Below are 24,424 nucleotides of genomic sequence, written 5' to 3'. Positions count from 1 at the left end.
TAAATTACAGCATTGGTGCTGTCTATGCCACCGACATCGACGTCTGTACCCAAGTCACCCGCGATGCAGTGGCCAACGGCGATTTCACAGACGAGTCGGCCTGGACCTCGACCTCGAGCTCGGACGAATACTCGATCGTGACCAGTGGAGGTGTTAAACAATGGAGGCTATCTGTAAGTTGCTATAGTGTTATTCTCTCGCACGTTCACATGTTTTAATGTGCGATGCCTAGTGAGATACCCTATAGCACCGCGCAGAATGGATTCGTGCTGGAGCAACCAATCTCGCTGCGAGAGGGTCCGTATTACCAATTCAACATGTACGCCAACCTATTCGGAGAGCCAGATTCGAACGGGGATTATCCCTACTGCGAGATGGATGTCTACGCCGTGACGGAGGAATCTTCCCGGTTTGTGACCTATGGCTACGTTTGGTCTTCAGATGGAAGTGCCACCGGTTGGGATTTGATAATGGGACAATGGCAGTCGACGACTACCGAGGCGACTCTCCGGTTGAGCATTACCTGCTCGCAGGCTTCGACGAGCACGCTTCAGATTTCCAGCGTCTCGTTCTTGGGACCGGAAGTAGTTTGTACGTCCCAGTGTGCAGCTGCCACGACCACCTTGACCGGGGAACTGGTCCAAGACGGCGATTTCTCCGACGACGAGAGTACCACCTGGCGAGACGTGTCATGGAGTACCAATCTTGACTTGATAGACGATGATGCTCCAGGAGGTGGTCAATGCGTGTAAGTGAAAGACGCAGCCTTTGATTGAGAATGCTTACTCTAACTCTGTCGTTTTAGGTTTGTGTCAGGCTCGGATTATAACTTCTACCAACTCAACCAGACGATTGCCGATGCACAAGTTGGGCAAACGTACGTGGCCTCGGCTTCTTGGAGGCTTAAGGCAGATGACTTTGACTCCGATGTGGCCGTCTCTTGCAGTATCGATTACCGGCTGTCTGATGTTGCCTCGGGACTCCTGTTGGATATTATTCATGACGAAGTCACGCTTTCATCTACTGATAGTGGTTGGATGACGGTGAATGGAAGCTGGGATGCCACGGTTTCAGACTTTCAGATCCTTGTCAGCATTCAATGCACTACCGACGATTATACATATCTACCTGACATGGAAATTGCCAACGTCCACTTGAATATTCAAACCGTGAGCTGCCCAGTACCTACCTCTTCATCAGCAGTGGTGGCGAGCTCGACTCCGGTGCGTTCATCGTCTGCCATTTCTTCCTCCGCGGCGATATCCTCGTCAGCAATTGTGAGCCCCAGCCGTGCTGTTGCTGCGTCTTCACCCGCCTCATCCGTTGTGGCGATTCCCTCAGCAGCAATCTCCTCGTCGGCAATTGTAAGCCCTAGCCGTACTGTTGCTGCTTCTTCTGGGCCCGTTTCACCCGGTCTGGCAGTGTCGTCAGCAGCGATTTCTTCGTCACCAATTTCCAGTCCCAGTGACATATCCGTTTCTCCAGTGTCATCGGTTGTTATACCTTGCTCCACGCCTATTCGGTTGTCATCTGCTGTAGTAAGCCGCAGTCGCATTGCCGTTTCTTCCGCCTCAGAAAGTCACACTGCATTCACTCCTGTCACGACACCGGTGGTTGTCCCAGTTTCAGTTCCCAAGCCCTCGTCGGTGGTGGCTTCATCAGCGCCTCCACTCAATTCTTCATCTGCACTGTCTCTTACTCTGACCGAAGGCAAATCGACCGCGGCTCCAGTGATGACTCCAGGTTCCTCGAATCTGCCACCTACTGGTCTCCCTGCTAGCTCCGCTGTTACTAGTACTGTGCCGAGCACAGATGCGACGACATCAATTTCTGCTGGGCCTGCCCTGACTACATCCACAGTCTTCACCACTAGCACCGCTACAATCACTGCATGCCCTTCCACCATCCCTAACTGTCCTGCCTCCAAGAAGACCACATATCTCACTACGGAAACTATTCTCGTCTCAACCACAATCTGTCCCGTTGCAGCCACTGCAACCGTCGTCGATGATGGCTCCTATACCTCCACAATGTTGACGACCCGAACGATGACGATTACCTTGTGCGCTGCTAGCGTCACCAACTGCCCTGCTCGCGCCCAGACCACATTTACAAGTACTCAGATATTGGTGGCTGGGACCACGGTCATTCCAGCTAAGACAACCGTGGCTGTCGCAGCAACTGATTCAAACCCTGCAAGCGCATCTGATTCCGCATCGCGCTATACCCAGACTGCGGTGCCTGCGGCTGGTGAAGACAGTGTCGCGGGAAGTCGAGGAGGTAATGGCCTGGCCAGCACAATCAGCCACTACGAGGCAGCTGCCACGTCCTCCGTGGATGATGTTGCTTCTAGCTCCAAGACTGTATCTGCCTCTACTGGAACTGGAGCAGTTGTCCTAGAATTGACCTCTAGTTCAAGTGACGGTTTGACTTCAGGCTTGAATCTCGGTCCCGGTGTTGGATCTAGCTCTGGTTCTGGTTCTGCAACAGCTTATCTACCATTCGCGTCGAGCTCTAGCTCTGAGTCTCCAGCTGGGGCTGGTTCTATCTCAGACTCTATCCTAGGCTCCACCTCAGGTTCATCTGCGGATTCCTCCGCAGACTCCTCCGCGGATTCCTCCTCACTTTCCTCTGCAAGTTCCTCTGCAGGCCTCTCTGCAGAATTCTCCGCTGGAACCTTTTCCGGCTCTCCTTCAGACTCCTCGGATTCTGTGTCCGGCTCTTCACTTGGTCTGTCCTCCAGCTCCTCATCCAGCCAACCTTCTAGTCCCGTTGTCGAGGATTCATCCAAGCCTGCCTTGGACAGTGCCGCTAGCACAGATTCTAGCCACAGCTCCGCCACTGACTCTATAATCACCCCTGCTTCTGACTCAGGCCCTGCATCCGGCTCTTCCTCCGGTTCCCACCCCGACACTGCCTCAAACAAGGGCACCAGCACCACCGCGCCGAGCAACCCTGACTCCACCCTTGAGTTGGCCTCCATGTCAAACACCTCCCAGTCCGCACCGGATTCTTCCCCATTTGGATCTGAATCAGGCGTCTCGACTATTTCTAGCTATGCGTCCAATGGTGATTACACGGCACAGAACGTACCCAACCCAATGGCGTCTGCAAGCATGAAGGGCAGTGAAACAAAATACACATCTTCGGCTGCGGCTGCCTACACTTCGATTCCGTCGAAATCACCCGTCAGCACACCTGTAGCATCATCTTTCGCCACCGTCAAAGCTACGGCGTATGCCTCCGCAGCGCAAGTGTCGTCCAGTACTATCAGCACTGCTGGAGCCATGTTCACTGGCGCTGCCGCTAGCCATCGTGAGCATATGCCTGTCTGTGGGTTAATTGCTATCATTGTTGGTGTTTGGGTGTTGTGATAGCTGTTCCGATGGCTTGATATATATTTGCTCTCACGCAACCTGCTCCTAGGTTTCGTGCTGTGCTCAACTTCAGACTCACATTTACGAGATCTATTATCTTCATATAATCTCACAATTCTGACCTACAAGAAGGGGGAGGGCAGGACGTTGCTGGCATAGGATAATCAACGCCACCCAGAACATAACCAAGCATTATCTGAAAGTCTATGTAGACTACTGGTAGTGAATTTGTGGCTGCAAAATGAGGCCCTTTCATTGTCGCGACCAATGGTCTTAGTCCTCTTAGGAGCAACGACGGTCTGAGCACCCCCCAAGTATCGCGATGATGGTATTATCTCTGTATTTTGGATATATAGTGTAGATTACTGCCAGCAGTAAGTGTGCCCTCCAACCTGGGTTTTAAAGACCAATACCTAGACCCCACGACGGATCCGCATCCAAGTCCCCCATATTGAACCACCCGCACATATCTTGCAGAGAGTCTAAAGACAGAAGGACATCTGACTCGGAGCCGGACATTGAGGCCTCTGGCGTAGTTCCCGAGGCTTGTGTCCCCTCCCCGTGACTGAGACTGGGTAGCTCACTCGAGCCGGAACTCTTCCTAGAGCGCACACTGGCCGCCGTTGCGGAAGTGAGACCAAGCACGTGGCTCGCGATCGTCTGGATCTCGCGGACGTTCTTGGCGGTCCGGGGCCACAATTCGCCCAGTGTCTTGAGGCATCCGATGATCATCCGGATCTGGTCGCGTGCGATGGTCAGGTCCTTGCCTGCCAACAGGCAGTAACAGGCGGAGAGCAGCGATAAGGTGCCCTCGCTGATCATGCAGGTGACAAATGGGGTATGATGGAATTGCTGTACGGGGAGGGCCAAGAGGCGGACCTGAGCTTCGACGGATCGTAAGACCCGAACTGTGTGGACGTTGACTAACTCGGGGGTAGGGGCGTCTGGAGGTGGGTCTCGGGCGCAGCTGGAGAGATCCTCAACCGGGTTGAATTTGAGGTCGGAAAACGGCCGGTGTAGGCCGATGGAGGCGCTTGTGCAGGATGGTGAGCTTCAGCTGGGTTGGACAAGAGCATTGGGCAACATGCTTACACGTGAATGAGCAAGTGCGCTTGGAACATGAGCTCGTCGATCTCGCCGTTTTTACTCATGAGCTGCTTCCGGCTCGGAGGCAACAGCAGCAACCACCCGTCAAGTATTGAATCGGCGGTCTGCATGACTCTTGTTGAGTCTTCTTTGACTGTATTCCTTGGAGCGGTCGCAATAGCCATTGCGGCGCATCGCGCGGCAGCGATCAGGTAGGTAAAGGATGAAAAGACCGGGTCATCGAGGGCGAACTCGCGGCAGTCAAAATCTTGGAGGGTCTTCGGGGCTGGGATTACCTATACTCGCGTGAGTCTAGGAATCGGTGACGATAGATGGAATTTTAAACTTACACCTGACTCATATTCATGTTCTTCGCATGGAAGTCCCGCTGTGGCCTCAACATCGAGGAATGCAAAGGTCATCGTCCCCAACGTGCCTGCGAAGAATAAGTCCAGAACATAGACCGCCCACCACGCCCGCCGCCAACACTCTTGCAAAACTCGATCCCCACCACCGTGAGTGAATCCAAACGGTGACTGATACATCTTTAGCTCTTTTGCCAGTCGTCCTGCTTGTTCGTTCTGAGATAATGCTTGCTCCTTCCGTCCATACCAGAACAGAGCGATGGAGTAGAGGAGTCGGGACGGAACCAGGACGGGGTCGCCTGGAGGGGCTTGTGCAAAGCAGGTCTCAGATTGCTCCTCCAAAACGTCGGACCAAGCGTGTGCATGATATATATGACCTATGCAGCACATAACGGCAAGCAGAGGCCTCCATCGGACCTCTTTACTGGGATCCCGGAGGAGGGTTTGGAAGTAGGCCTGGGGTGGTGCATAAGGATGCAAAGAATGGAAATGGCGGTAGTACGAGTCGAGTAAAACTGGTTGTCCTGAGTGATCGATGTGTGTCTGCGGGTGAGAAGAAGAATTTGATGGAGGGGAGGAAGTTGAAGTAGGGATGTTGGTGATGGTGGTGAGCAAGTTGGTCTCGGTTGCGGTCTCGGTTGCGGTCTCGGTTGCAGTCTCGGTTGCAGCGGCGGCCAAGCGCTTGCGCCGTTCCGCCAGCGCAGCGCGGTCCAGACCCCCGCGACGCGACCGGGTGTACTCGCACGCTTGAGCCACTTCGACGCAGCGACTGCAGGAGGGTCGCTTGCCATCGCATTTGAGATGTCGACTCCGACAGGGTAAGCATGCGAGCGATGAACGGGTAACCTTGGAACTCATGGTGAGTCTAAAGGTCTTTTGACATGGCGATGGATGCTGGAAGGCGAGTTGATAATGGGTTGGTTTATCGATAAGAAGATGAAGAAAGAAAGAGTGGAGAGTGGAGAGGAAGTGGGCGGGATGACTCAGCATTTATGCCCAATGCAGACTAGCGCCGGGTACCCGGGAATCCCCCGCGGGTATTCGAGGAATTGCTGTCACTGTGTATACAGAGTAGCAATTACATCAATACTAAGGTAGTACCCGGAATCCCGTCCACGGAATTCATTGCTCTATAAATCTAGAAACGATGCATCTCTAATGTAAACCACTCACCGATAATCGTTCACTCATATATTAGATTATTCCAACACCATTCCACCATGCCAGCCAAAATCGTCATCCTGGGAGCCGGGTTTGCCGGGCTCTGGAGCGCCCTGGCAGCCCAGCGCCTCATCAACCTCGCGAACCAGACCGACAACATCAAAGTCCTGGTCATTGCTCCCAGTGCAACCTTAGTTCTCCGGCCCCGTCTCTACGAGGCAGACGCTGGCAACATGACCCACCCTCTGGGTCCCCTTTTCGTTGCCACTGGCATTGAGTTCTGCCCGGGGACCGCCCAAAGCATTGATTCCGACGCGCGCATTGTTCGCACACAGTCCATCGATGGATCCGAATACGAAGTCCCTTATGATCGTCTCATAGTGGCGGCTGGAAGCTCCGTCGTCCAACCGCAAAGTATCACTGGGCTTCGCCAACACGCATTTGACGTGGACTCCCTAAAGTCTGCTGCGAAGCTTGACGCGCATCTTGCTGCTCTCCAGTCTCTTTCCCCCAGCCCTGCACGAGATACCGTGGTGGTCTGCGGGGCTGGCTTTACGGGAATCGAATTGGCTGCGGAGCTACCCAGGCGACTAAGTCATATTGCCAACGTGCGGGTTATTCTGGTTGATCGGGCGGAGGATCTTGGCCCTGAGCTGGGGCCGGGACCGCGTCCGGTCATTGCGCAGGCCTTAGGCGAGGTCGGGGTTGAGTGTCGGTTGGGCTCGGGAATCCAGGCCGTTGATGCTGACGGAGTTACCCTCATGTCCGGAGAACGCATCGCTACCAAAACCGCCATCTGGACCGCTGGGGTTCGGGCCACTCCTCTCACTCAGCAGATCCCGGGCCCTAAAGACACTCTCGCACGAGTCTTCGTTGATGAATGGCTTCGTGCCCCGTCCGCCGAACATGTCTTTGTCACTGGGGATGCTGCGTGCGCCATGGCGGACAATGAAGGGCACTATGCCTTGATGTCCTGCCAGCATGCCCTGCAACTGGGCAGGGTAGCGGGTCATAATGCAGCAGCAGATCTTCTGCGTAAATCCATGGTCAAATACTCCCAAGCAGCCTATCTGTGTTGTCTGGACTTGGGCGGTTGGGGTGCGGTGATCTCGGGTGGCTGGGAGCGGCATGTCCAGATGTCCGGGGAAGTGGCGAAGCGCGTCAAGTGCTACATCAACCAGAAGTTGATCTACCCACCTGAGGATGCCGATGAAGCATTGCGGGCTGCGAATCCAGTTGGCTCAGGCTCAGACGAGTTGCTACAGCAGATTCTTCAGGTTGTCTGACGGGGCGTGCCGTGTTCTGTCACGATCAATTGTCGTGCTTGATTTTTCATTTATTTTCTTTGTCAAGTAGCTTTGTGTAATTATAGTAAGATAGGGTGATTTCAAGATTAGTTATATCGATACTCCAAGCTGTGGGGTCATCGTCAATCTCGAGTGGAGTGGGCTATTGAACACGATGATAAATGAAGGCTGAACTCCTAGTCATATACAAGCTCCTCGGACCAGCCGTAGGCATTGAATGCAATCATCGGAGGGGCTGCTCAAGTTCCCTGTAGTAACACCGATTGGATGCCATTGGCAAAGAGCAACCTCGCATACTGGGAATGGAACTGTTTCAAAATCTCAGAACCGAAAGGAACATTTTTCTGCGGGTTACACTGGAATGATTGGAGCTCAACCTGCACCTGGCTTTCGGTGGTTGAGTCTGTCTTGCTCGGGCCTTCCCCGCCAGTATCTTCAATTCTTGTGATCTGGAATCGGTGACAACCCGCAAATGAGGACTCATCCGACCCAAAGCCGTAGTCAATCCAACTAGCTCGCCGACTGGGTTCGGCCACTTCTGACTCAATCGCAATGTGCTTGTCTAGAATCATGAATGTGCCGAAGAAACAGGTGCCCACGGGATGGAGGCGTGAGTCGGAGACATGCGCCCGCCGCCAGAGAGTTTGGGCCGTGTGGCCCTCTCTCAGAAAGCCTGGGTCATCATTTCCATTAACGAGCTCTCTCATGACTTGCTTTGGCTCAGGAGATACGGACCGGTATATCCCACGGGTAGAATTCTTCCCCCAACAGCTGTCAACAGCAGCCACTCCGGGGCAAAAACGAAGCCGCCAAAAAAGCCGCTCGTAAACAGTGCGAGCACTCTCTCATCACTGACGCCAGCTACAGCGGAGGCAGGAATGACTTGAGTGATGCAGTCGGTGCCTATTACGTGCTGGCGTGGGTTGACATAGGATGAACTGAGTGAAGTGAGAAACCCGGGGCGCACCGCAGCCGTCGAGGAGGAGTGAACGAGGGAGTGAAAAAAGGGCGGGCGAGGGATCAATCGCGCAGACATTTCTAGTAGCATGTATTGATATGATATTGATATGATCCCCGGTACAGGATTCAGATCATTCTCTATTTATACTCCTTGGATCCTTCCGATTCTACCCGAATCCCCTTCCGGCTTGTTATCGACATGACTCAGAATTGGCGGTGTTGACCACTACTCGAATGCTTTTAACCATAAGGCTTAATTACGCCTTTCCCAGACCTGTCCACAACTCGCAAAATGGACTTATGCTTTATGCTCATCGTGACTGGGGCAACGCAAGGTCGTATACGGTCCACTGCTGGGGTATTTGTCCCCCACCCCCGCGACGTCTTGACTCCGCACAAGCTCGATCCCATCAATGATTAAACTCGACTCTGCTGACCATCATGCAGTATTCGATCAAAGCAGACGTCAACAGAGTAGTAGATCACCGAAAAGAATCCGAGCGAAAGACCTGGCATGAAAGGCTGTTTTAAGGGGCCCTGCCTACCCTAATTGCTTGAGCTTATGAGCCGAGTTTCGTGCAAGATACTGGCTTTGGTGCCTCAACACAGTTGTATGCAAACCTTTCCCGGCAATAATGGTGCCGATCATGGGCTATGTATGACTGAACGGAGCATCTTTGCCCTAACGCGTGGCAGTCCCTTCGACAGAACCTCGTCACGAGTAGGGACGCAAGGCAGGAGGGAGTAATTGACTCTGCGGCTAAGCTCTGGGGCTGGCGTGAGGGGAAGTGGGCACATTATGGATGGAGCAAATCAGGACAGGGCGTATAGGTCGTCACTGAATGACTGAGTGCATTTATCCGGCTGAAATGCGGGGAACCTCCCATTGTTTCCCAGCTTTTATGCAGGTCCCCTCACCTTATCCTCGCTTATCCGGGAAGCAATCTAATTTCTCCATAAATCACGCCTTCCATCAGCCCATGCCCTGACAGATGGTGTCAGTACCTGGAAGTACCTTGCAGCTCTGCAAGCTCTTCCCTGAGTAATTTCCCGGTGGACTCTGCCCATCATGCGGGGTTTTGAAGTTTGCATGCATGTAGACAGTCACACTCGCATATCGCGGCACATTAAGGACGCAACCTAGCACTCCCAATGAGAATATATTCAGCAATGCCCCATGGAGAGTATTTGGTTCGACGGTGGGTTATACGGAACGCACCGAAGTATTTGGCTCACCATCATGCATCTTGCTTCCCTCTCAGCCTGGGCCGTGACTTGGCTCGCGGGTCAGGCGCTAGCCATTGACCTAACCGTGTCTAAGTCTGGAGGAAATGCATCCAGCCCTTTACTCTACGGCATCATGTTTGAGGTCAGTGATGATAGTCTACCCGGCGCTCCGGCTACATACTAATTCCGGATTTCCCTGCTCAGGATATCAACAACTCAGGTGCGATGTCCAATCGATCTCTCATCCCTCTGGGTCTTCTCTGAATCAGCTAATTCGAATGTAGGCGATGGGGGGATTCATGCCCAGGTGCTTCGCAACAACGGGTTCCAGGGCACCAGCCCCGGGCTGACTGCCTATGCCGCCGTAGGCAATGTCAACATCACACAGGATACTTCCAATCCTGTGAGCAGTGCCATTGCCTCTTCCCTCAAGGTCACAGTCCCCTCCGGAGCCACCGGCTACGTAGGATTTGCCAATACAGGTTACAATGGAGTCCCCGTTCTAGCTACTACGTACAGCAACTCGTTCTACATCAAAGGCGCCTACTCGGGGACGGTCAATCTCCGGCTCGTGGGAACCTCGAGCGGGATCGTCTATGCAGACCACAACATCACAGTGAAAAGTACTACCAGCAAGTTCACATCCTACGAGACGACCTTCAAGTCTAGTCAGTCTGCCGATGCAGACAATGAGTGGCAATTGCGGTTTGATGCTTCGAAGGTGGCTGGAAAGTCTCTTAATTTCGGCTTGGTGCAGCTTTTCCCACCCACATACAAGTCACGGTGAGTCTACCTCATGGACATTAGTTCGACACTCCGGCTCGACCATTGTCTAACATTATCATGCTGTGCAGACAAAACGGGTTGCGAAATGACGTCGCCAGCTTTCTTGCGGAGATCAAACCGTCCTTCCTGCGTTTCCCGGGAGGCAATAACCTGTAGGTTCAACGGTCGCGAACCGGGATATTCTGTGGTACTGAGTCCTATTCTCTGCACAGTGAAGGAGCTAGTCCCAGCAATCGGTGGAAATGGAATGAGACTATCGGCGCTGTTGTCAATCGACCAGGTCGCCAAGGTATGACACATCTCCTTCGTACTATAAGCACACAGTTGGAGATCTAACTAATGGCTTGCAGGCGATTGGACTTACGCAAACACCGATGCACTGGGTAAGTTCCTCAGCACTGCACGGAAGAGATTATGCTAATTCAGCCGTTAGGCCTCGACGAATACCTCTACTGGTGTGAAGACATGGGAATGGAGCCAGTTCTTGCCGTCTGGGCAGGTCTTTCTCTGGGGGGAGGTATCATCTCTGGTTCAGCATTGGACCCGTACATTGATGATATCCTCAACGAGCTTGAGGTATGTCTTTAACACCGGAATTCACTCCACTCGAGCGACTGACTTGGAGGGTTAGTACGTACTTGGCTCTACCGCGACGACATATGGTGCGCTCCGGGCCAAGAATGGCCGCACGGAGCCCTGGCCAGTGAAGTATATCGAGGTAGGCAATGAAGACAACGTGCAAGGCGGATGTAGCACCTACGCCAGTCGCTTCACGGCGATCTACGATGCAATCCATGCCCAGTATCCCGATTTGATTATCATTGCCTCGACGACCTCCAGCTCTTGCCTCCCGGCAACATTGCCCACGGGGGCCTACACCGATATCCACCACTATCTCTCGCCCGACTCCTTTGTCGCTCTTTTCAACGAGTTTGACAACTATTCTCGTGATCATCCCCTTTTGGTTGGGGAGTACGCCAGCACGACTGGTAATGATGGGAGCACCACCTACTGGAGCTACATGCAGGGCAGTTGTGCCGAAGCCGTGTACATGATTGGTCTGGAACGCAACAGCGATGTTGTCAAGATGGCGAGTTTTGCGCCCTTGCTCGAACATTTTGACATGGCCGAGTGGTCGGTAAGTACTATCTTATGTGTCCTTCCCCATCAAATGGATTCACGGTTGCTAATAGATCGTCTCTTCGCGCAATAGCCGGATCTTTTCGGACTCGATTCTAGCCCTGATTCCATCACCGGATCGACATCGTTCTATGTACAGAAGTTATTCTCTACCAACCGGGGGACCACTATCCTCCCCGTCTCAAGCTCTGCAGACTTTGGGCCTGTCTATTGGGTCGCTTCTGTGTCTGAAGAGAAAGTCTACTATGTGAAGCTGGCGAACTACGGGTCGACGGCCCAGAACGTGACGGTCAATATTGCGGGAACCACCAAGGGATCTTTGGAATTACTGTCGGGCGGCGAGCTCGTGAGTAATTATCCGCACGACGTGTCGATTACTCCTACCACCTCGACTGTGACGGGTCATGGCAGCTTTACCGTGAATCTGCCGGCCTGGGCGGTTGCTGTTCTCGCAGTATCGTGAACCATCGAGTTGGTCGATCATGTTGAATGTACTGGAGCTGGAACCTGCAGTAGCATAGAAGAAGGGATGAGCACTGGGAATATCAAATGTTTTGATAGGGACATAATCCAGCGAGCGGCCTAAGCATTACGTTGTCTGAAATATATTCTCATCAGCCCTGGTTCATGGACGAGATTTTGATCGTGATGCTATTGAAAACTTGCTATCTACAGCCTTGCTCTCACTGCACTCTGGCTTTCACCAGCCTTCAACTTCTTCCAGTAGGCCTCCTTGGCCTGCAAGATCTCAAACGCCTCCTCAGCCCACCGGTCCTCCCACGGTGGCAATCCGGCTCCCTCCCCGGCAAGATCCACCAAAAAGTCAAAATACTCCTTGAAATCTGGCTTGATCTCATGGAAGCCAACTCCATTCCCTTTACTTTGCAAGCGCTTGAACTCCCAATGATCCTGCTCCGCTTTAGTCGGGAGGTCCCTCGACCGCCCGGCAAAGTAGCGTGCCACCGCGACGGCCTGGTACTCGTAGACGCGAAAACTAATGGCCGCTCGGACCTGTCCCACCAGAGCCAGCGAGGGGTCGGCAATGCTGAAGATGTGTTGGTAGAAGCCTGCCACCCGATTGTTCGGGGTCACAGGGTCGGGGATGAGAAAGGGGTAGGAGGCTCGGTAGCCGGTGGCGAAGATGATTTTATCGACGGTCAGCGAGGTGGCATCGGTGAAGTGCGCGGTAATCCCCTGCTCGGTGGTCGACACGTGCGCGATGGTGGGTTTGCGTTGGACATTCGGAAGCGTCCAGGCGGGTTCGAGGACGGGGTTGGACCCCCGCTGGCTGAGATACAGCGGCCCTGCCACGAGGGAGTGGACTTCGGTGACGATGTCTGCAGCGGAGACATTGCCTCCCACCACCAGAACGCGCTGGTTGACGTAGTCATTGGCGCTCCGAAAGGCCTTGGCGTGCTCCAAGGCACGCGGATACGCCTCCGACGCCTCCGCCAGCCCGGGAATCTCGGGGATGTTGGGGACGTTGTAGTGCCCCGTCGCCACGATCACGGCATCGAAGATCTCAGTCCACCAGTAGTCTTGAGGGACCCCGCGGTAGAGCTGGCCGGACCTCCGCAGGGTGAGTCTCCATTCCTTGCCGATCCTCTCCACTCGTTCGACTGTCGTCCGGAGCGAGACTAGATGGAGGTAGGGCTGGAACAGGTCCTCGATGTAGTTGGCTACCACGCGGAATGGACGAGAGGCATTGGCGGGTCCAAATTGTCTGATGGAGAGGGCCGAGTTGACCTCGGGAAATGGAGTGTGAGTGAAGGACATGGCCTTAGCTCCGACATTACTGTCGAGGTGATCATAGATACCTGTGCGGGCAGTGGTGTTCTCTGGCAGAGAAGGGGTGAATTGAGGGAGAGCAGAAGGGGCTGGGTTGGGAACATCGAGAAGAGTGTTAGGGCTAGGGAAGGGATCCGGAGTCGCATCGTAGTGCCAGATGCCCCCAACCCGGTCGCGTCGCTCAAAAACCCGGATCGTGTCAAACGTGTTTTCTTCATGGAGAGCTTTGACAGCTGACAGTCCTGAAGGACCAGTGCCAATCACGGACACGCGACGATATCGGGGAGGCATTGTTGGCTGCTGACTCGAAATACTGCGAATTGTAGGCGACATTGGACGGGATGATGCACCAGGTACTCAAATATATATGGCATATCTTGTATTGGAAAACCACAACACCACCAAACGTCAATGGTATCCATCCTGTCGCCATTGCATCCTGATGTGATTAACATGGCAGGTCAATGGCCAATTCCTCATGTTTGTGAGGGGTGATAAGAACTAGGGAGTTTCTCCAATGGTGTCATTTCTGCAACCATCACACAACGGGCCAACCATCCCGCACCAGCCACACTCGTACTTTGTCGCAGATTTCCAGCAAATTACTCCAGTCATTCTGAACATAAAGAAGAACACCAGCCAGCAAACTGAAAAAGGGCATAAAGGAGTGAGTGGTACTTCACGTCGCCCAGAAAGATATATAACCCTGTAGTCTGGGTACAACTGAAAGCCTTGCGCAGCATCGCCACCAATAGCTCCATCTCCCCCATCTCCAATTTCTGCACTGTAGAGTAACAATAATGAGTGCGGCAATGAGTGAGGAAATGCGTGAGGCAGTTGCTGCGGCACTTGGTGAGGCAACAAGGGAGGCAGGGATTGAGGCTCCTCCAACCACTTATTCTGGGACCTACTACCGCGTTGGACAGTCATCCGAAACTACGCGGTATGGGATTATCGGGGGCATTCTGGAGATCGATGGCACCCACTACGGGCTAACGAGCATGATACCATTCTTGTTTCACTGCTCATCACAGCCGCCGGTCTTTTGCCGCAGCGCGATCTATAGCGTCGAGACCGAGCAGTACATCGGCGGCCCTCCACCGGACCGGGTCAACGAGGCGGAGCCCGACCCCCGGTTCTGGAGCCGTGAGCAAGGCTGGGCCCTAGTGAATCTGGGCCCCAAGCCGGAGCATTGGACCAACTATTGGTACCATGATATGACCCCGGATAAGGTGGTGACGCCGCAGTGGCCCGTTTCGCTCTGGAGAGGGTTTACCCCATACTACCGAACCCGCCGGTTGATTGGGTTGCTGTGGGATTCCTGGTTGGAGCCAGTGACTTTCCGAGTGACCAAGTATGGACAACTTCGTAACCTGCTGGTAGGCCCTATTAGTGCCTACCGGATGAAAATTTCGATTCCATATCATGACTTGCTAGGCGCGTGGGTGGTGGATGCGGAATCTGAAGCTCTTGTAGCGATGATTGTAGCCGGCCCACGTCCATCGGAGGATCCGCGGACTGTGTATGCGGTGGATGCGACGATCATCTTGGATGAGCTTGCCAGGCGATTTCCGGGAGTGAGCATCACCATTCCGAATCGCCACGAGTAAGAGGAATGGAGGGGAGCATAAAAAAAAGAAAGAAAGAAAGAAACAAAAAAGATAGTTGGCATTCAAAGACGACTGAAGAACCATGGAATGAAAATCGCATTACTGGATTTATTGTGTAAGATGGAATTGTAAGTTACGGTACGGGGTACTGGCCGGGAAATTGCCGAAGATAAGGTAGGGTGCGAGTAGTCACTGCCAACTGTTGAACCTAATAGCCGCCACCCTCCATCGCCTCCTGTAATGAAGTTAGGCAGCTTTTTTCTCTTTTCCCTCGTGTCAATTTCGCCTACTAGGCTAGGCTACTGTCAACTATCGCAACAATCGAATGATGTCCGACAATGCAACTACTGTCACCCTGGCGCAGATGCCTCAGCAGAATCATCTCTGGGTCCCTGAGGATGACTGGACTGGGGTGGTCGACCGACGAAGACGACGCCGTCTGCAGAACCGATTGAATCAGCGCGCCTATCGTATGTACAGTGTCACCTTTTTCAACGTGATGATCATCTATTCACCTGCTTTGTCCGGAATTCCAGGCATGAAGCAGAAAGCAATCAATCAATTTTCCGCATCAGAAGGCGCGACTACTGAGTCTACGTTCAATGTCTTGGTCCAGGCCCGCAACATCACCACCCACTCAACAGACTCCCCACGGTCGCATTCACCCGATGAGCCCGATGACAACGATCTGGATTGCCATCTAGTTCCTCAAGGCGCCCTACAATTCCGGCGGCAGTTTGAGGCAATTGCCCAGCAGAGCTTCCGGCTGGGCAGTCCTCAGATTGAGCACTTGGTCAGTCTTCGCCGCCTGAATGTCCACCGCGCCATCAATGAGAACATCCGCGCCTTGGGTATGACTCCAGCCTGGGTGCAGCCAGACGATGCGCTGTCCATCTTCAACTTGTCGGTGCCGGGCTCTTCGGAAGCACAAATCCCCCCGAGTCTCCAGCCCACCCCCATCCAGCGCCTCGTGCCTCATCATCCCTGGCTAGACTTCTTTCCCTTTCCCCGGATGCGCGATGTCATGATTCTCGCTGGAGACCGGCTCGATGAGGATGAGCTCTGCCGGGATCTGATGGCCTTCTGGGACACTCACAATACGGGGGCCTCCCTCGTGGTCTGGGGAACGCCGTGGGATCCCCGGAACTGGGAGGCAACCGAGGAATTCGTGCGCAAATGGCGCTGGCTACTCGTGGGATCGCCCGAACTGCTCGTCTCAACCAATTGGTGGCGGGCAAAGAGAGGAGTTCCTGCGCTGCGTTGGCACCAGTTGGGGTTACAATGGCCATCTAGCCACCTAGCCAACTAGCTACAACAAGAAATCATCATGCGCTCAGGATCAACGCTATTGCCATCTCTAGAGCTAATGCAGGAATAAATATCGCCATTTAGACTTCTTCTGCCTTTGGACCGTGCGACGCAGATTATCTCTGGGCTGCCACAGGCGCACGCTTTCTGGACCCCGCGCGGTGACGAGGAGTACTGCAGCACCAGATCAAGACAATCAACACCCCAAGAACTAACCCTCCTCCGATTCCGGAAACCAGTCCAATTACCAGCAAACCGTAGCGATCAAACCACGAGTCTGTTGGCTGCCGATTATTACAGCTGTCGCCTTGACATTGACTTCCATTATCCCCCTGACACCGAGCGTTTGCCCCCTCCCGGAAGCGGCACGTGGCCCCATCACAGCAGGCGTCCTCCTGACAATGTCCACCACAGTCGCACTCCTCCCCTTCTTCGACGATACCATTTCCGCATCCGTCTGCTGTTATAATAGTCAGGTTGCGGTCGCTATCATCGGCAAGGCACGAGGTCTGCACCCGTCGGTTGCCGATCAAGGAACATATGTTCCCGATGCTGCAGGGTGAGAATGTGGTCTGTCGAGAAGAGGAAGATGGGTTCATCAGATATGCACCTGATGCGTCGCATATGGAGGAGGAAAGAGGACAGCATTGCGCGCGAGACGAAGAGCAGGCAGGGGATTCGCAATCGTGAATCGCTCCAAACATATGCCCTGATTCGTGGCTGTTGAGATCAGAGAACCGTCAGCATGGATTGGACTAGCCACGCACTGAAGCAGGAATCAGGCACTCACGCAAAGACCTGCCATTGATTTATAGTGCGCGCCACGACGTTGGCACCTTGATTGATGTTGCACAGCCCCCCGACCAAAGACACACCCACCACATTGTTGGTGGGACAGTTCGTCATCAACGTCCAGTAGGCATTTGCCCCATCTTGGGACTCTCTCCAGGAGGCAAACTGTCGAAGACGCCAGTCTATATCCCCCGCGGAACACGGTACGTTCCAGGGCGTGGTGTCGGAAGCGCGCTCGAGGCAGGCTTCGTCACTGATGGTGAGGTTCCGGATGGCAAGAGAGATGTTGAAAGTCTGTTCAAACACTTCCGAAGCTGCATTGACCATGCTGATTAGTACTCGTCGCATTTCGTCACTGGACCCAAACGCCTCTCGAAAGGTGCAATCTGTGGCCAGGCCAATGAGAGCAATCCTTCGCGAGGTGGGACATCCGGCGGTGCTGCCTATGTGCTGGAGCACCTCGTTGAGATTTCCCATGTACTGGCGCGTGGAAAACCGGCTATGCATCACTACTCCTGCGGCTGCCGAGACGGCGAAATCTCCAAAAGCGCGAGTGTGCTGCACCGTGCCTGCAGATAAGTCTTGCAACTGGTTTAGGGCTGCATCGGGCGCGGTTATTTCCACGTGCGTCAGGGAGGTATTAACCAAGCCATCCACGGCGGTGACGGCTTTAAGATCATAGTACCGACCAAACAGACTTACAGTCCCCTCGAACAACGGGCTGTCTCCATCACGAATTAGATATACCCGGGCTCGGCCGGCTGAATCCCACGAGCTATCGGTGGAAGATACCCAGGCATCGCCATAGAAGACTCTTCCTTGGTGGTCGGCAAAGGACTGAGCCTCTTTGAGCCTTCCACTGCCATCGAGATAATGAATGTGGGCATCTTTCGAGATGATGGCACGATTGGGCTCCAGCTGCAGTCGGACCCTGCTATCATATCCGTCAATCGCGAATGTAAGGTTCAATTGTTCTGCTAGACTAGCATCCTTCGAGAGGCAATGAAGGTCAATCTCTTTCACTCGGGCTGCACGTTCTACTCTGGGGGCGTGGGTTGAGTGACCTAGTCAGGTTAGCCGGCGTCGAGGGACGCAGGTTTGCGACTGTTCACTCACCTGTGGCCGGATGAACACGTAATACGGCGAACAGGAAACAGAGGACAAGGCGATGGAACATGATTGATTGAAAATGGATTGAGGCTCTGACTTGTCCAACATCTCAAAGCCACTTCTTAAAGCACCGAGCCGGATACCAGAACAAGACCACCAAAGCCCTCGGTGACTGCGGAACCCTACTTGGGACCGCCGTTTGCTTTGCAGTCATGACAATGTGAAACAAAGTGCTTAGGCAACACTATTCTTTGTACACAAACAATGTGGTTGATGCTAATCAATGCCGATTTCCTTGGATTCTACTTCGGATACCTCAAGCCGTCTCACTGAGCCGTGGCGCCGCCAAGCACAGGTATCAAAGGCCCAGTTGAGAGTTAAGCACAGCCTCCTTTGAGGTGTCCAGTATCTTTCCTACTCTCAGCAAATGGCGTATTGATTACAAACCAGATATGACGATCACAGCCTAGAGGGTGCTTGATAGTGATGCAAGCTAGAAGTTCCCAGTCGCGTCTGCCAAGCGGTGCTGATGGGCGTTGAGGGCGTCGAGAGGCAATACCCTAGTCTCCGTACCATGGCTGCGTCCCAGTGTCAGCATATGGCGATGTGCCTCCGTCTTCGGTGGAATCTCGGTTGGAGATAAGGTAAGGCGCTAATGCAGCCGGCTTACGCCAAGAGCCCCACTTGAACTCATTTTCTTCATTTTTATCGGTTGTCTACCATGGTAATCATGAAACATGCTGACATCCCCTCACGGATTGACATGCCCAAAGAACCAATGAATAATGTATCCATGGTATCTTATTGGTACGCAAAGACCCTGGACAGACGCCTATTTACACAAACAAACCCGCCGACACCGGCGCACTCAGCATCTGCTCGGTCTGGATCTCCCCGAGCAGCGCATTTCCCGGGTAATCCTCCAAATCCAGGTCCATGAAGCCCCTGGCTGCCCACTTTCTCGCCGTGACGAAGAACGAATGACCGTTGACGATGGGGTCACTGAGCACCCGCAGTAGACACTGCCCGGCATCTTCAGTGGTGGCAAGTTGCACCCCGGTATTCGAGACGTGGGCGAACGCCTCCTCCGAGAGGATATTGGTTCGAACGTACCTAGCGCCATATGTTAGCTCACGCCATGACGCCATTTACAATATGCACGCTATTGCAACCTACCAGGGAGAAATCACGTTGATGCGCGATCCGTAGTAGTACGTGGTCCGCCGCAGCGAATGCATGATCCCTCGCATTGCCCACTTACTCGCGCTGTACTGTGGTCCCCGGGGACAGTCCAGGAAGGCTGCTCCTGACCCGATGAGAACCAGACAGGTATCTTCCTGCTCATGGGTGGGTGTGGTGCCATTTTGGCGGATGAAATAGTGCGCAGCCAACTTTGCCGTGTACAAGGGGCCCTTGATGTTGACGTCAATGATACTCAGATCCGGCTCGGACGGTTCCTGGGCAAGAGGAGTTTGCAGGAAGACTTCGTCCGGGCGATGGATCCCGGCATTCGCTACCACGTAGTGAAGGCGGCGGGTCGGGGACCAGGTCACTGCCTCGTGGAATAGTTGCGCCTGATCAGCCCAACGACTAGCGTCGCAGGCAACGAACTTGGTTCTTAATGCGACTTCCCGTCAGAGACAGACAATCCTTGATCCGAAATGATGGGACGGAGCATACCGGGCGAGCTCTTGCTCGAGCTGTTTGCCCTTATTTGGGTCAATATCGGCGAAGCACACGTAGGCCCTGGTGGACGAGGTTTAGCTGCTGACTCTGAATGATGGGAAAGGGATTCCAGGCTTATCCCCACCCAGCAGCAACCAGCGCTCGCACGTAGGCTTCACCCAGCCCACTAGCCCCTGTTCGATTCCTGAGCTCAGACATGGTCGGGCAAGGGAAAGGGTTTTGGACCAAGTACCTCCTGTGACAATGGCTAGCTTGCCTTTCAGATTGCCGGTGTCAAAGCCCTGGTCGCAGTTGACCGGCCCGGTATGAATGTAAGGAGTCATGTCGAATTGACGCTTGGATGGAGGGGGAGGACGCGTACGAGGAACGTGGCTTATTGTGAATTGGAAAAGTAACAAGAAGAATGCGGCGCAAAAAATGGGAACGACCATGCAAACTGGCCTTTTATCAATTTCGGGTCAAACTAGGTCCCTTGCCAAGCTCGCAACTGATCTAGCATTGCACGCTTCGGAGACTCTGGATGGTTAGGGTTCCATGGGCGAGTGTCGACCCACATGTCAGCAACTTGCATGAAGGACCGGGGACACACCTGTTCTATGAAGGCCAATGACGTAGAGCAACAAACTGTAGATCTATAAGTGTGCTAGGCGAACCTGCCTATTGTCCTACCTGAGAGACACCAACTCATCTTCTCGTTCTTCGACTTTTCGAATCAACGGAATCAACATGAAATTTGCAGCTGCTCTAAGCCTTATTCCAACTCTGCTGTATACCCTGCCAGCAACCGCACAAAACATGTCCTATGGTGCCGACAACTTCTACCAGAGTGACAGCGTCATCCTCCGGCCCATTAGCTTCAAGAACCAATACCAGATGACTGTGGCTGCGAAACTCTTCGTCCCCCACAACCTCACTGAGAACGGGGGCGCTGCACCAGCCATTATCGTCGGCCATCCGATGGGCGCCGTGAAGGAGCAGAGTGCCAATCTGTATGCCACCAAGCTCGCCGAGCAGGGCTTCGTCACTCTATCTCTTGACCATCAGTTCTGGGGAGGAAGCTCGGGGGAGCCGCGCAATGCTGTCTCGCCTGACCTGTATGCTGAAGCATTCAGCGCCGCGGTGGACTACCTTGGCACCCAGGATCTGGTCTCAGTTGACCGCCAGCGCATCGGTGCAGTGGGTGTCTGTGGCAGTGGTAGTTTCCTCATCAGCGCAGCCAAGATCGACCCGCGCATTCGAGCCATCGCGACGGCGAGCATGTACGACATGGGCTCTGTCAACCGGAATGGTCTTCAGCACGCCCAGAATCTCACCCAGCGCCAGGCTGTCATTGCCGACGCCGCGCATCATCGCTGGACCGAGCTGGAGGACCCCAGTCAGACTGAGTACACCAGCGGTACCCCTAACGAGCTGTCCGCCGACACCTCGGTCGTCGGACGGGAGTTTTATGACTTCTACCGGACCTCACGCGGTGAATTCACCCCTGCCGGTTCGACTCCGGAGCTCACCACTCACCCGACCTTGACCAGCAATCTCAAGTTCATGAACTTTTACCCCTTCAATGACATCGATTCCATCTCTCCTCGTCCCTTGTTATTCATCTCCGGCGATCAGGCTCACTCACGCGAGTTTAGCGAGGATGCTTATGCCCGAGCCGCCCAACCGAAAGAACTTCTCTGGATTCCGGGTGCCGGCCATGTTGACCTCTACGATCGTGTCGACCTCATCCCCTTCAGCAGGCTCACCCAGTTCTTCCAGACAAACCTCGCTAGCAACGGCACCGGCGTAGCTCGTCGTGGCATTTACTCTGCCTAATCGGTCTACACCTGTCTCGTACACCTGTCTCGTGAGGTGGCTCGGTATCAATCACCGGCAATTCAGATTGTGACTTTTAGGGCTGCTAGTGAGGATCGTGGGACATGAGACAACAACCTTCCTGCAACTGAGGCAATTCAATACAATTCTTTCTACGCTATTGCTATTACTCAAGGCAAGACCTTCTAGCACTTGTTGTTACACCTCCCATTAGCTATTGTGCAGAACTAACTGCAAGGCTTGCTTTTGGAGGCTGATGAATGAGACATACTGCCACAGCCTTGCCCTCTTCAATGGGCATCTTTCATGCATTTCTTTCATTGTCAGCGGTGCAACGGCCCGCCAAAACGTCTTGTCTTTTTACTTCTCTTCCTTTGGAAAAGGTTTTCTACAGCAATAAAAATGCTAGGCCTTTGTTTAGGTGATCCTGAGTATAATATCGCATGCTCTGCTTTTAACGCTAGATCTTGCATACACTTGTTGTTATGCTTTTCTGTGCAGTTCTTTGTAAAGATGCAAATGGTGATAGTTTAAAGATCATAAAACTAGACTCTGCTTTCATGCTTTGTTATGTCAACATCGTGCATGCTAAATCCTTTGAGCTCATGTGTTTGTCAAAGACCGCGATCCCCCTGGCACACATTAGGTCTTGGTGCTACTTGTAAGTCTTCATTGTACAGAACCGGAACTTTCTGCTACACTTGGTCAAACATGTGTGAAGTCGTCATCTGTTCTCTTTCTTCTTCTCTGCATATGAACTATATAAACCCGCAAATCCCCCCTGTCTAATCTGAAGCTCAACCTCAATAGCCAAAGACGCAAGCCTGACAACATACTGGACACCGTCTCAATCTCGGCAACACAACCTTATCTCTCTTTTACCTTGCAACCTGGTCAATATGGGACGTGGACATTACGACACTTCCGGTAGCAGCAAGCCTGCAGGCCCGGCACCACCGCCACCTAAGGAAGACAAGGACAAGAAGTAAGGTCTTGAGCAATCTCGACCTTCCTGCCACACTCGAGCCCAATGTCAAGCTGGCTGGCAGAAGATTGAAATACTGGGGATGAAGTAAAGTGTTTTTACACGTCCAGACTTCCGAAAGTAACTATAAAAAACAAAAAACAATAAAAATTGATGTAACTCCTCGTCAAGAGGGCTCCATCACTATATGATCAAACCGTTGTTTTATGACGAACTTACTTTTCTTTAAAATGTTCTTAAGATGCTTTCAAAGTACAGAATCGTAGGGAATCTGACTGGAAGCAAAATATTAAGCCTCTTCCAGGTATCTCTGGCAACCTTAGCAATGCTAAGACGTGTGCCGCTCGCAAAGCCAGCTTGACAGTTCCCTACATTTGCAGAATATAGAACCAAAACTCCAAGCACATAAAGCCACGCTTCAATTTTGACTCCCCGACTGATGGCCAGACTTATCGATTATAATATAGAACTCCACACTTCCGAGCATACACTCTCCTTTTGCTCTAAGCTGCCATGCGATTAACACGAAGCTGCAACTCCTTAATCAAATTAACTCCCATTCGGGTAGCATGATCCAGCCTGTCATCTGGTAACCCAAGCAACCTATTCTGCGCCTTGGACGAGAAGTCCCCCGAGCCACCTGAGTAGAACGCCCTGGCGTACAGCATCTTGCTAAAACCCTCCATATTCCCCCGTTTGACCTGAGCAAGGCCATCCTCGTACCGCCTCTTGGTATCCTGGTAGGTAATCGTCCAGTCCGCGTCAGTGGTAGAGGTCACATGCTTGACGCTCTTGAACATCTCGTTTTGGCTGATTACAAAGCTCGTGATGTACATGCCCTTGTTGAGAAACGTGGACAGAGTGAGGCTTCTGTCACTATCGTCCTGGGGAAGCTCCTTGAGGCTCAGCACCTTGGCCACGGCGCGTCCCACCTGCGACAATGTTGACGTCGAGATCTTGACGTTCCCATCGCCATAGACTGTCAGGGAACGCGCGTCGAAGTCAAACCCAAAGCGCGCCTCTCCACCCGCCAAGCTGTAATCGTACCAAAACCCACAGCACACTGCGATCCACTGCATTCCCAGCCTCTCAATCTCGTCCCTGTGGGCTCTGCCGATAGGCCCCAGCAATATATCTTCGCCAAATTGGATGTCTTCAATGTCGCCGGCATATCCATTGGGCATCACGTAGGAAATGCCAGCTTTGGCAGCCGCCCGGACAAGCTTGCTGTGGGTGTCTCGGGGCGCAGTGGGGGCCATAGTGATGATCAGGAATTGCTGGCCCCTGAGAGCCGCGACAGTAGTGGCCTCATCATTGTAGTCGACCGAGGCGACTCGGACACCCTCGGGAACTTTGTTGTCGCTGTCTTTGCGGGAAATTGCTGTAACAGTGTGTCTTCCGGTGTCTAAAAGCGCCTTGGCAATGTGGGACCCAATGGTACCCCCAGCCTGGATGAGATGGTCAGTGGTACTGTATCTCTCGATGCGGATCTGGGTTCACTTACGCCGACAATCGCAACTCTTTCAATGGTGTTTGTGAAGCCGGCGGGCTGGTCTTTGGCGTACATGGCCACGGTGGTCAGGGGACTGGTTGATTGTCGGTGTTCTTGCTGAATGTGGTGCTCAATGAATTGCTCCTTGTGCTCAGGCTTGTGATAAGGACAAGAATAATCCCAGATGACATCTATTTATGTTGTTCTCTGTGTCCCAGCCCACTGACAAAACCCGCGCTGGGCCGCCGCCGCCGCACGCAAGGTTGCAAGAACGCTTCCTGATTGGCTGGTGCGGCGATAAGGAGGCCAACTCCGCAATAGCCGCAAATTAAGCCGCTGACACAAGATACCTTTGCTTCTTCAAGAACTCCCGGTCGCTGTGACATAGACCATGGGAAAGTACAGGAAAGTAAGATTAAGATTATTATT

The 24,424-nt window shown here is 53.3% G+C and overlaps 11 protein-coding genes across 11 annotated transcripts; 5 read left to right on the top strand and 6 right to left on the bottom strand.

Annotated features, from left to right (window-relative positions):
* Positions 1 to 3,599: 3,599 nt before the first annotated feature.
* ASPACDRAFT_118004 (putative C6 transcription factor) lies at positions 3,600 to 5,744 on the bottom strand. The gene is made up of 3 exons (XM_020196123.1): positions 4,814 to 5,744; positions 4,470 to 4,759; positions 3,600 to 4,410 (listed from the first exon to the last, which is right to left on the bottom strand). Exons 1-3 carry the CDS (start codon positions 5,684 to 5,686, stop codon positions 3,777 to 3,779), a joined length of 1,797 nt encoding a protein of 598 aa, XP_020056422.1. The 5' UTR covers positions 5,687 to 5,744; the 3' UTR covers positions 3,600 to 3,776.
* A 304-nt stretch (positions 5,745 to 6,048) lies between these two features.
* Positions 6,049 to 7,275, top strand: ASPACDRAFT_27918 (NAD(P)/FAD-dependent oxidoreductase; the record flags this gene model as incomplete). The annotated part of the gene is made up of 1 exon (XM_020199522.1): positions 6,049 to 7,275. One exon carries the CDS (start codon positions 6,049 to 6,051, stop codon positions 7,273 to 7,275), a length of 1,227 nt encoding a protein of 408 aa, XP_020056421.1.
* Positions 7,276 to 7,535: 260 nt separating this feature from the next.
* Positions 7,536 to 8,332, bottom strand: ASPACDRAFT_42661 (uncharacterized protein; the record flags this gene model as incomplete). The annotated part of the gene is made up of 2 exons (XM_020201131.1): positions 7,536 to 7,969; positions 8,032 to 8,332. The coding sequence occupies 2 exons, from the start codon at positions 8,330 to 8,332 to the stop codon at positions 7,536 to 7,538; spliced, it is 735 nt and encodes a 244-aa protein (XP_020056420.1).
* Positions 8,333 to 9,496: 1,164 nt separating this feature from the next.
* Positions 9,497 to 11,872, top strand: ASPACDRAFT_51909 (uncharacterized protein; the record flags this gene model as incomplete). Its single annotated transcript, XM_020202541.1, has 9 exons — positions 9,497 to 9,625; positions 9,688 to 9,703; positions 9,768 to 10,266; positions 10,338 to 10,421; positions 10,482 to 10,558; positions 10,620 to 10,652; positions 10,703 to 10,845; positions 10,901 to 11,407; positions 11,483 to 11,872. 9 exons carry the CDS (start codon positions 9,497 to 9,499, stop codon positions 11,870 to 11,872), a joined length of 1,878 nt encoding a protein of 625 aa, XP_020056419.1.
* Positions 11,873 to 12,078: 206 nt separating this feature from the next.
* On the bottom strand, positions 12,079 to 13,488 carry ASPACDRAFT_42659 (uncharacterized protein; the record flags this gene model as incomplete). The annotated part of the gene is made up of 1 exon (XM_020201130.1): positions 12,079 to 13,488. The coding sequence occupies one exon, from the start codon at positions 13,486 to 13,488 to the stop codon at positions 12,079 to 12,081; it is 1,410 nt and encodes a 469-aa protein (XP_020056418.1).
* A 488-nt stretch (positions 13,489 to 13,976) lies between these two features.
* On the top strand, positions 13,977 to 14,807 carry ASPACDRAFT_1855679 (uncharacterized protein; the record flags this gene model as incomplete). Its single annotated transcript, XM_020197448.1, has 1 exon — positions 13,977 to 14,807. The coding sequence occupies exon 1, from the start codon at positions 13,998 to 14,000 to the stop codon at positions 14,805 to 14,807; it is 810 nt and encodes a 269-aa protein (XP_020056417.1). The 5' UTR covers positions 13,977 to 13,997.
* Positions 14,808 to 15,077: 270 nt separating this feature from the next.
* Positions 15,078 to 16,321, top strand: ASPACDRAFT_1880550 (DUF3425 domain-containing protein). The gene is made up of 2 exons (XM_020198204.1): positions 15,078 to 15,277; positions 15,344 to 16,321. The coding sequence occupies exons 1-2, from the start codon at positions 15,133 to 15,135 to the stop codon at positions 16,114 to 16,116; spliced, it is 918 nt and encodes a 305-aa protein (XP_020056416.1). The 5' UTR covers positions 15,078 to 15,132; the 3' UTR covers positions 16,117 to 16,321.
* On the bottom strand, positions 16,232 to 17,975 carry admA (ADAM family of metalloprotease ADM-A; the record flags this gene model as incomplete). Its single annotated transcript, XM_020199566.1, has 2 exons — positions 16,232 to 16,835; positions 16,906 to 17,975. Coding segments are annotated over 2 exons (1,674 nt in total), but the record flags the coding sequence as incomplete, so codon positions are not given.
* Positions 17,976 to 18,853: 878 nt separating this feature from the next.
* ASPACDRAFT_51907 (putative short chain dehydrogenase/reductase) lies at positions 18,854 to 20,026 on the bottom strand (the record flags this gene model as incomplete). Its single annotated transcript, XM_020202540.1, has 5 exons — positions 18,854 to 19,130; positions 19,194 to 19,634; positions 19,698 to 19,763; positions 19,828 to 19,876; positions 19,936 to 20,026. The coding sequence occupies 5 exons, from the start codon at positions 20,024 to 20,026 to the stop codon at positions 18,854 to 18,856; spliced, it is 924 nt and encodes a 307-aa protein (XP_020056414.1).
* Positions 20,027 to 20,429: 403 nt separating this feature from the next.
* Positions 20,430 to 21,518, top strand: ASPACDRAFT_27822 (alpha/beta hydrolase; the record flags this gene model as incomplete). The annotated part of the gene is made up of 1 exon (XM_020199517.1): positions 20,430 to 21,518. One exon carries the CDS (start codon positions 20,430 to 20,432, stop codon positions 21,516 to 21,518), a length of 1,089 nt encoding a protein of 362 aa, XP_020056413.1.
* Positions 21,519 to 22,914: 1,396 nt separating this feature from the next.
* ASPACDRAFT_1868511 (aromatic alcohol reductase) lies at positions 22,915 to 24,070 on the bottom strand (the record flags this gene model as incomplete). The annotated part of the gene is made up of 2 exons (XM_020197917.1): positions 22,915 to 23,951; positions 24,008 to 24,070. The coding sequence occupies 2 exons, from the start codon at positions 24,068 to 24,070 to the stop codon at positions 23,007 to 23,009; spliced, it is 1,008 nt and encodes a 335-aa protein (XP_020056412.1). The 3' UTR covers positions 22,915 to 23,006.
* Between the last annotated feature and the right edge of the window lie 354 nt (positions 24,071 to 24,424).

Source organism: Aspergillus aculeatus, assembly GCF_001890905.1.
Source record: "Aspergillus aculeatus ATCC 16872 unplaced genomic scaffold ASPACscaffold_7, whole genome shotgun sequence".
Lineage (NCBI taxonomy): Eukaryota > Fungi > Ascomycota > Eurotiomycetes > Eurotiales > Aspergillaceae > Aspergillus > Aspergillus aculeatus.
The sequence above is the reverse complement of the archived record's forward strand: the minus strand, read 5'-3'. Positions and strand labels throughout refer to the sequence as shown.